The following is a 10,423-nucleotide window of genomic DNA, read 5'->3' as shown; positions in this document are numbered from 1 at the left end:
CAAACCTCAAAACAAACAAAAGAAAGAAACCTGGGCCCTGAGATTGCAGACAGAAGCAGCATTTCTGGTCAAATACAGTTTATCAGTTCATGCTTTTTTAACTGACGGGTCATGACCCAGAAATATGTTGCAGGGCCATTTAACAGGGTTGTGGACAAGATGGCCATAAAAAAACCTGCTGACTGACTTTAACAACAATTGAAGGGCCGTTATGAACCCCGAGCTGAAATATCCTCTTTCATATTGTTGGGAACATAAAATACTTATGCAGATACGATGCTTTACACAGATAAAAACAGAGATCACTTTGAATAGACCCTAAAACCACATGCTCACACCGTACCAAACAGGAATGTTGCTGACAAAATTTGCCAAAGTTTCATAGTGTGTGAGGACCATGCAGTGTTTCGGGGTCTTGAATTCTATGAGGACTTATTTAAATCATACATGACCAGACTCCAAATAATTCTGCAAAGGCCCACAATTTTTCTTAGTTTTGCTTTTTATTCATAAAGAAGAGGTTTTTTAATATCTTGATTTTCAATAAATTTTGCCACATCTTCATTTGTAACATCATTTAAAGCAAGAAAACAATTAAACGGCTACCAGTTACCAATTCATTACCAACCATTATTTGGTAATTTACAAACCACCTGTCAGCTAAACGAAATTACTTAGTGATTCTATGCTGTTACTCAGTAGTTCACTTATTTCAGGACTGGGTCTGCTAAAATGCGACTAATAACTTACTGGAGGGGATTTTCTAGGGGAATTTTTGGGTGGAAATGAACCCATTAAGTCCCAAAATAGACCAAATGAAAGCATGAGGCAGATCATCGATGCTACTGTTTGTGACCGCAACAGATTGTATTTGGTGATGACAGTAAAATTTGTCATCACAACCAAGTTCACAGTAATATATTGAAGAAAAAATCCTACATGTACAATCTTAAAACCCCAATCCACAATTTTACCACATGCTGTATAATTAGGGTTACAGCAGACTCTGGGTGGAAAAGAAAGAGAAGAGGCTTTTAACTTCTAAACCAATCATAACTCAAAATATAGATCTATTCAACTCCAATTACCTGAATATCAAACATTACAAATGTTAAACCTTTTACAGATACATTAAAAACACATATATTGCAGTTGCATATGGTATGTTTTGGGCATAAAAAGCTCTGTCAATCAATTTGATAATAAAAATAGTTTTCGGGCTACCTCTTATATTAGATTCCTGACTGTGCCTTTAATGCACTTTCAACACAATTATAAATGCATAAAACGACTGGATGCTTCGGGTTTGGGTGCAACGCCCAAACGCACGCAGCATTTTAATTTATTTATCCTGGGATTGTATAGCACTGCGTCAATGCATAACTATCCAGTGTCCTTATTAGCTGAATACAGGAGATGCCTCAGCGCCCACTGTAACCATTCGGCGGTGAGCTGGTTTGCTGAGGCAGAGTGGAGTGGAATTGAATGGTCTGCAGTGAGAGGCTGTGGGTTGGGTTTCTCTGAGGTTATGGTCATTCTCCCCTGGGAAAGTGGTGAAGCCTGGCTGTTTACTTTGGAGTACCTCTGCCCCTCCCCTTATATAGCCTCCGCTCGGCAACCTATGATTACCTCCATTGGTGCACACCTGTCACTTCTGACCCCTAAATGATGAAATTATGAACAACCATTAGCGCATTTTTAATCTATTTCAGGCTGCTCTTAGAAAGTAAAGCTAAAAAAAACCCATTTAAAATTGGTTAAATTAAGGTTTGGGTGTTCTTCCTGAAGCTCCTCTTCAATATTCTCTTCGTTTGAATGTTGCATGGGCGCCACCTTCTTGCCACTGCAGGTGTGTGTGTGTGTGTGTGTGTGAGGGGTTTTGGGGGGTGGAGAGGGTGTCAGGACTGGACTTAATGGGTAGGGGCTAAGGTAGTGCCTGCATCTTCACCCAAAGAGGAGTTCCACTTTCTCTCTCTCTGCCTCACTCAGACAAACAGGCAGGCTGGGCTCACACCGCTGGGCTCGACACACGCTCAACTCTCTCGCTCCGGCCACCAGAGAAGATGCTTCACTGTTGCTCTTCATGAGATTACTGAAGGACCGGGTGGTGTGGCAGCAGTGCAGCTGATGGGCTGCTGCTGCTCTTTCTATCTTTATCTCTGTTTTCATTGGGACGTTGGGGAGAAATAAATAGCTCAACACACACTGTTGGGAGGCAACTGAATGGAGCAGAGTCACAGGGGGTTTCCCCACACTGCCCTCGCACCAATGGAGTTGGACAGAATTTTTGATTTGGCCAAATTGTATTTGGCAGTATAATTTTTTGTTTTTATTAATATTATTATTTTTTAGGATATCCTTTTAAGAACTTGTGGACTGACCATTTTGTGGATTCTCATTCTAAAGATTCACCACATGTAAGTCTCTATCACTTCTTCATTTTAATAAACTGTTTTATTGACACAAGTAATGCCAGGTGGGAGCATTCATGTTGTTAGTTATAGTGTAATGTTTTGGGCTGTCTACACTGCTGGCACCATAAACTGTTAAATAGCAGAGTAGCTGTTAAGCATTTGTGTCTAAAACAAAGTCTGGATTCATGCATGCAGTAGATGATTCTTGCTGTTGAAGTGAATGTTAGAGTAACATGTCTTGTATTCTGCAGATCGTAGGTTGCAGGATGTGCTCGATAGCCATGCTCCATCAGTGGAGCCTTGCTGTGTTCTTGCTTTGCTCCCCAGTGACTCTCTATGGGAGGCCAATTGATGCACTTAGTAGCAGAACGTGAGTTATACTTTTTTGTTATTTTTGTTGCATTAACTGCACCTCTGTTATTCTCTGTCAAACTCAACACTGTAAAAGAACAGAAAAAGAATGAATGAATCCAAAAGTTGTGAAATATTGAACTTTGTAAATGAGAGACTAGAAAACACCTAAACACGGGAGCAAAATTGTTGAAAGATTCTTGCTGTTTACAATTAGAACACACACCCACAGTCTGTGAGTACAGATAAAAGAAAGGGATAGGAGACACTAAGTCTAACATTGGCTTTATGGGTTCTTGAGTTCAGACTGCTGGCGGCTCTCAGAAATCTCGTTTATGCTGCCACCTACTGTACCGAGGCTTTCAGGATCATGACCTTCAATTTCAGCAGCCAGCACTTATAAAACAGTTCAAGACACAATCCCTACACTGTGGTGTCACATAAAACATTACAGCAAAGTCATATAAAAAAAGATGTGTGAAAGTTTTTGTTGGTATTGATTCAGAAATTTGGTATTGGCGTTTGATTCACACAAAAAACTCTCTCTTATTGGCAGTCTTAAAGAAAAGTGAACTTACTACCCTAGTTGCTCTCTCCATGCATGATGCTGTTGTAGGATGCTACTATCTAGTCAACATATGAAGCTTTTCTACAACCTATTTTCTATCTTTACAACATGTAGATCTGAGTATGACCTGTGACTCCTCTCCTCCATGCTCGCAGGAGGCGGTCAGTGAGCCACGCCCAGCTGATGCACGACAAGGGCCGCTCCCTGCAGGAGTTCAAGCGGCGCATGTGGCTGCAGGAGCTGCTGGAGGAGGTGCACACGGCCGACGGCGAGCGAGCCCCGCCCCTCCAGAGCAGAACCGCCGGCCACACCTTCAGCGGGAGCGCCCTGCGCCAGAAGCCCCCCGGGGGCACCAAGAACCTCCCCCTCAGGTTCAGGCTGGACAGGGAGGGCGCTAACCTGCCCCAGGAGACCAACAAGGCTCTGGCCTACAAGGACCAGCCGCTGAAGGTGGCCACCAAGAGGAAAAAAAAGGTGAGGTTAGGCCGGCGGAGGGAGAGCGACAAGAAGCGGAGGAGGGCGAGGTCGGTCACAGCAAAGGAGCCACAAAGGACACAGTACCCCGGGTGACAGACTGCAAAAAAGGCCTTTGGGTGCTGCACTAAGACACTGACACAGGTTCAGCATGACTGAGGTGTGAGAGACTCAACCCACGGCTCGCTCAGTCACTTCATATTACGGCCTTGGGGCTTTGCTTGTATGATTATAATCCGCTACGTTTGTATTTTTGTGTTTTAATACAATTTCATACTTCCTGGAGTTTTACGAACTATCATCATAACATCCTCTTAGATCCATATTTATTTGGGCTAATCTATACGCCTCTATAACCCTGAGTTACTTCAAAACAATGCCATATGGTTTAATCTCTAACCAGTTGTGTGCAGAGTAGAGCTTAGGAGGAAAATATTTATTGTCTGTACATAGTGTAACTTCACACAAATTGGGATGCTGAGTGGTCTGCTATTTGGTTGGCTCTTCATGTACTGACTAATTGTGGACGTACAATCATGACGAACTGTTCACTGAATACATACATTAGAACTGGTCTGCCATAATTTATTTCATGTTTAAAGTGTGTATTTATTTTGTGAATGTATCATGGTGCTGCTGACTAAATTCCATAATGCACTTTAGTTATATCCTGTACATGTTCTCTTGTGGTTGATTTTTGATTTGATGTTTCTTTTTGATGATCATACTTTTCTTTTCCCACCTTAGATCCCTCATGGACTTGTAACTTATTGGATGCTTCATCAAACCCACTCTCATCATTTTACATTATAGTTTATTTTTTATAGAAAAAGCCCAAGTCAGGGGCTGTCAGACTCATTTAAAGTTCTTCACTTGCACTGAGGGCATACTGTACATGTTTCCAAATAATCAAACATTAAAAATGTAGCCATTAGAAATAATTTGATTTGTAGTGTCTTTGTTTACTAGCGTATCTGGTTAGCATATGCCATTTGATGGACACTTATCCAAAGTGCCTTACAGTACCATGAGTGCATACATGTACATTTTTAGCAAGGGTGGCCCCAGTGGGGACTGACCTCTGACCCCTGCTCTATCCAAAAAAGGTATTTTGGTAACAGTATAGATGTGGCTTCTCTGTATTTCTTACAACACTGTACATAAAATGATGCTAAAATGCAATAGAGTGATTACAAAGCAGATGAATGTAAAGTTAAATAAGAACATGGACTTTAGCCTATTTTAGCATATGCATAGAAGTTGAGATGCAGTAGACAAGTGTAACTACTATACTGTACCTTCCTCTTTATGAAGAACCAAAATGGCTATTCATAAAATTAACTTACATGAACTGTACAGTGCAAAATCATCAGTGTTAATAGTCCAAAAAATAACTTATTTTAACACTTTAGTTTTGAACACCGTCCCAGAGCTCAGATCAGCTCCATAAGTAGACAAACAACCCTCTAATCAACACTTTCAACTCCAAATAATTGTCTCTGAAAAACCAACACTTATTAACACTGGACAATTTGCTGTGTATATGACTTTTATGCTGATTTCAGCCACAATTTGGTATCAAGATTGTTCCAATTTGGGGGTCACTGGGTCCAAATTGGGTCACTGTACCTGTTACACTTAAAATGTAAGAGACAAAAAAACCCAAAACAAAACAGGGCAGCAGGGTGGCATAGTGAGTAGAAAGACCTTAGGGAGACTGGCACTGTTGTGTAGCTGATCCTGACCTTTGACCTCACTGTGGAGGGGGTGGGGTGGGGGGGATTTCTGTTTTGGAGGATCAATAGAGTATCACACAGAAGTACTTGGAAAAGAAAAAAGAAGACCAGGAGCTAGGTCAGAGGGAATTTGTTATATTTTTATTGGTGCAAAGGTGGTGAATTAGAAAAAAAAAAAACCATCAATGTTTTTGTTGACTTTTTGGCACGGACAGAACAGAACGAGGCTGTTTATGTCGCACTTGAGAACATGTGGCATTTTTAACAGCCACCGACTGAGCGGTCCAGACATGGTAATGGAGGGGAGAGCAAATGCATCAGTGTCAGCTATATCCTGTGCTAAGAGCAGCAATGTACACCGAGGGCCATTAGCTGACACAGAGTCATAAATGCTGTGGAATAGCCTGATAAAGCCGCCATCAGGAGCCTGCAGCTCACACCAAAGAAATCAATCTAACAACAGGAGAGGCATTAATAACTCCAGGGGAGAGACGGAGAACGCAATCAATGGAGAGGTCATTTTTTCCTTTGGAGAGTATCCATCTTATGGTGGTTAAGGGTGCTGATTTTGAAATATACTCTCTGTACAGTACGAACACATCCCACAAACCATCTCCAAAGAGAGAGGGGAGATATTTACGATGAATGTAATAGGTCAGGAAAGGTCAGTAAAACTTCTTATAAACAGCAAGGCAGCTTCAGTCCAGAAGGCATTTCTATATACAATTTAGTCCCAGAAAGATTCATACACACAGGCAGATATATAGTGTGAAGGTGTGTAACTATGTGAGTGTGTTTCTCCGCTTAAGACACAAACCACACTATATACAGGACTAATACAAAACACAAAATCACACAAATTCAGCATACACATCACAAGAAAACCAACAAAAATGCACATTGTAACTATTACTTTTAATACAGATACAGATCTTATAATAAAACAAAAATAAAATAAAACAAAAGTCTAGATCACTGATTTACTTCTCAGCAACTGGACAGAGGCCCTTTCTCTTTAAAGCAAGTCAACCAGAATCAATTTGACCCAAGTGATGTTTGCCTTTCTTCCCTCCACATTCAGCAGTCACAGTTGTAATGAATCCTGAGAGGCTGAGACCTCTCCCTTCTCTTGCCAAGTTTAACAGGATGGATACAGGTCACACCGTTAAAACAGAATACTCCAATTTACCGTATCAGGATAGGACACTCTCAGATATGAGCCAGGAGACACTGCACTGAAGAAAGACAATGGTGAGTATTAGGGAGGGTTGTTAGAGTTGAGAGCTTTAAAAAAGGATATACCGGTATATGCTGTGTACTGTGACAAAACAAGTACCTGTACCTTTTTATTGGCAGTATAAATGGAAAGGCAGTAAAGTCTAGTTGTCAGTTATGTCTCAAAACACTAATTAAATTACATATTGTTTCTTAGCAGTCTACCATATTGCTGTTGTCATGTGAAAACCTTGTAACTCCAATTTTGGTGATTTTCATGTTTTCTACCATTTATGGGTTTACGAAACCCCTTCAAATGCTATTGGAAAAACTCAAAAATGCATTGTGGCCAAGCTAAAAACAAGGCTGTGTTTCTCAGCTCCTGAAAAGATACGATATCTAACCTGGTTGTTTTATCAGTCAGACAGAAAACACATTTTTTAGAATTGTCCTATCTTAAAAGTAATGTCAACCCGGTGATAATATGAGTTTGGTGTAACACAGGCTGTTCCCAATACCTATGGGCTGATCTTTGCCTGCACCTGCGGAGTGATCCTTGGCATTGGGTTCTGTGCCAACCTGCTGGTCTTCTCTCTGTTTGCCAAGTACAACACGTTGCGTAAGAACCGCCTCGACATCCTCCTGCTCAGCATGACTCTGGCGGACTTCCTCACCCTGCTGCTCATCCCCTTCACCCTGCAGTCCGCCGTCAGCCACTCCTGGCCTCTGGGCGACACCTCCTGCAAGGTCTACCAGTTCCTCCTGGCCTTCAGCCTGGCGGCCAGCACCTACTCGTTGTGCGCCGTGTCCATGACCCGCGCCATGATCATCACCAACCCGTACCAGCCGCCCACCATGGACCTGGTCATCCTCATGTTCATCCTGGTCTGGGCCCTCAGCTTCTTCATCAGCCTGCCTCTGCGCATGTTTGCCACCAAGGAGAGCGTGGGCCCGAGCCTGGCGAACTTCACCTTCTGCCTCCCAACCATTCATGAGCACCACTACCAGGTGGTCCTGAGCCAGTTTGTACTCTACTATTTTGTTCCAATGCTGGTCATCGCCTTCAACTATGTCCGGCTGGCTCTTTTTCTCCACAAGAGCCCTGTAATGTCGGTGGCCAGCGCCAGGAACACCCGCCGCGCCTCCGTCATGGTGTTCTTGGCCGCCGGTACCTTCTCGGCGTGCTGGCTGCCCGGCTATGTGCTGGAGCTGTGCGTGTACCTGGGGCTGTACCGCCACGGCCAGGCCTGGGAGATGTTCTACTTCACCTGCACTGTGCTGCAGTACCTTCACCCCTGTGTCAACCCAGTGCTGTACGTGCTGCTGTCCAAGCGCTACCGCCACAGGAGGGCAGCCTGGCTCTTCAGCTGTAACAGGAACAGGGTGCACCCACAGGTCATCAGCGTCACCACAGACAGCTTTTAGACATCAGCTGGCTTCACTCAGGCATCAGGCAAACACCTGGCAACATTCAGGGAGTTTTTAAATTAAATATTTATGCGAATCAACTGCTTTTGTGCACAATACTCTGTGAATTCTATATTTTGTTGCTTGTATACTATGTTTTTTTTTTTACATCAAAATGTAGGCAAAACCTTAAATAATAATCAGTGTTGGGTTGGTTACTTTGAAAATGTATTCCATGTGTTCCATGGTGATTGCTTTCAGTTACTTTCAGATTACTTCTCCATATTTCAGTTATAAAGGTACGGATAAAGCAAAGTGAAAAATTACAAAGTTCAGAAAATGTATTTATTATTTTAGGTTTGGATACAAGCACAAATTTTCTTTGGTGCCACATTTTATAAACTACTTTATAAAATGTGTATAAACTATTTTATAAACTACCACTATTTAAATGGCCTTCTGAGTTCCTCGCTTTCATTTTAAAAGTAATCCTCTAATTTTTTACAAGTATCTGTAATTCAAATACATTCTGACAGAGACTTTCTTCTTGTCTTTATAATACATAATCCCATTGCTAGTATCCTAATACTGTTCTGAATATAATATGATGATACAATAATAACGCTGCAGTTATGTCTCTATCCTTTTTACAGTAATTAACAATGAGTTTGATTCAGGCAGCACATTAATGTAAAAACATGGTGATGTTCCCATCGAAGTATTTTTGTACAAATATCTTAATTCTTTGTTTCTTTGAATTGTTCCAGATATTTTCTGTCTCTTTCCCTTTTTATGTTTCATTCCTGCTGCACCAGAACATCTTTGTTTAGAATATAGGACAAAGAAAAATGAGAGTTGCTCTTATTGTTCACAATCATTAGATATTGTATTGTTTTACATGCATGAAATGTTATGAAGCATAGCTGATTTGTATTTTGTGTAAAATTTGTATGTATCTACCAGTTTGTCACAGGATCACCCATTTCTTCCGTTGCTCACTATTAGAGCATCATACTGCACTAAATGTTTTATTTTTTCTTTCAATACTATGCCAGGAATGCCTTTCCCACTGTATGGGTTTGTGATATTTTGTCACTGACCATTAGAAGAAAGCTCTGCTGGATCAGTATATAGCCTAGTACTACAATGTTGGCCAAATTATCATCTTTTTGAGGTGCTGTAAATCAGAGCCAAACTAAAACTAAAACCAAAATAAAGAACAATAAAGCTAAATATATATATGACTTCAAGATAATTTATTATATATACATAGTGATTTGTGCTGTCCAATGTATGTCTTGCCCTGTCCCACTGTATTTTCCTTTACATTGTATGTGAGTTCCTGTTGCCCTTGTCCCATGTGTTTCAGTAGTGGTCAGTGTGTCTCTGCCCCAGTGCCACCAAGACTAATTCCTGGACATTTACTGCAGCTAAAGCATTTCTGATTCTGATTCACCATGACAGTAGATGTTTAAATCTCTTGAGGTGATGCAACTTAAAGCTGCTAAAGGATAGCAGGTCTATTAGGTGTTGTGCAGATTTAGTAAAGGCATAGTTCTCCTGACAGATTTGGTCTTCCAGAGCACAAATGACCCTCCATTTCCTTCACCTTTATTTCATGCCAAAGGCAGCATTGTTTACATTGTTAGAAAGTAAAGTAAATGCTGTCCTGTGCTCGCAATGATTGACAGACATCATGCAAAAATGTATAGACATTTCACAGAGAGAGAGAGAGAGAGAGAGAGTGACAGAGAGAGAGAGAGAGAGAAAAGAGAACACCCAAAAGCTGACATGACAAATACAGTTTCATGGGGTGCCTATTAATTTAATCCACTAGTATTACACAAAATGATTAGGAATCAAAAGCCTTTGGGTAAGCTGCAGTGTTGCACTTTCATATAACTTAATTGGCTCATCAAAAGTGAAGGCTCCATGGCTAAAAGGCCAAAACGTGACAGGATGGTAGGATGATAACGTTCTGACTTCTGACTACAGTGAGCATACCTCACATAATCAACATTCACTGGCTGTGGTTACTCTTGTTTCAGTGCAAGGCATGTTGGTGGAGGACGGCACGCGGCTCTGAGCCTCGCTGCTGAGTCCCTCGCCGGGTCTGATGACACCAAACTGCTGTTTGAAGGAACATCTGAGAGTGGCAACCTCTTGAAAGCTGTCAAAATGTAGAGCCTGGCTTCGTTTCACACAGCCGTTTGCAGCAGTGAACAGGCGCTGTAATATTCTTTGACATAGCCTCCTAT

General features: G+C 41.6%; 2 protein-coding genes across 2 annotated transcripts; both read left to right on the top strand.

The window, feature by feature from the left end:
• Positions 1-2,359: 2,359 nt before the first annotated feature.
• On the top strand, positions 2,360-3,903 carry pthlhb (parathyroid hormone-like hormone b). Its single transcript, XM_071897543.2, has 3 exons — positions 2,360-2,417; positions 2,666-2,784; positions 3,489-3,903. Exons 2-3 carry the CDS (start codon positions 2,681-2,683, stop codon positions 3,901-3,903), a joined length of 519 nt encoding a protein of 172 aa, XP_071753644.1. The 5' UTR covers positions 2,360-2,417; positions 2,666-2,680.
• Positions 3,904-3,958: 55 nt separating this feature from the next.
• LOC139910291 (galanin receptor 2b) lies at positions 3,959-8,183 on the top strand. Its single transcript, XM_071897545.2, has 2 exons — positions 3,959-3,967; positions 7,263-8,183. Exons 1-2 carry the CDS (start codon positions 3,959-3,961, stop codon positions 8,181-8,183), a joined length of 930 nt encoding a protein of 309 aa, XP_071753646.1.
• Positions 8,184-10,423: the final 2,240 nt, after the last annotated feature.

Source organism: Centroberyx gerrardi, chromosome 4 (genome assembly GCF_048128805.1).
Source record: "Centroberyx gerrardi isolate f3 chromosome 4, fCenGer3.hap1.cur.20231027, whole genome shotgun sequence".
Taxonomy (NCBI): domain Eukaryota; kingdom Metazoa; phylum Chordata; class Actinopteri; order Beryciformes; family Berycidae; genus Centroberyx; species Centroberyx gerrardi.
Note: the sequence above shows the minus strand (reverse complement) of the source record. Positions and strands in the feature narration are given on the sequence as shown.

Bases quoted from the DNA above. Each gene is read 5' to 3' on its own strand.
- pthlhb (XM_071897543.2), top strand. From the start codon at position 2,681: ATGTGCTCGATAGCCATGCTCCATCAGTGGAGCCTTGCTGTGTTCTTG. The intron at 2,785-3,488 runs GTGAGTTATACT...CCATGCTCGCAG, and splicing joins GATGCACTTAGTAGCAGAAC to GAGGCGGTCAGTGAGCCACG.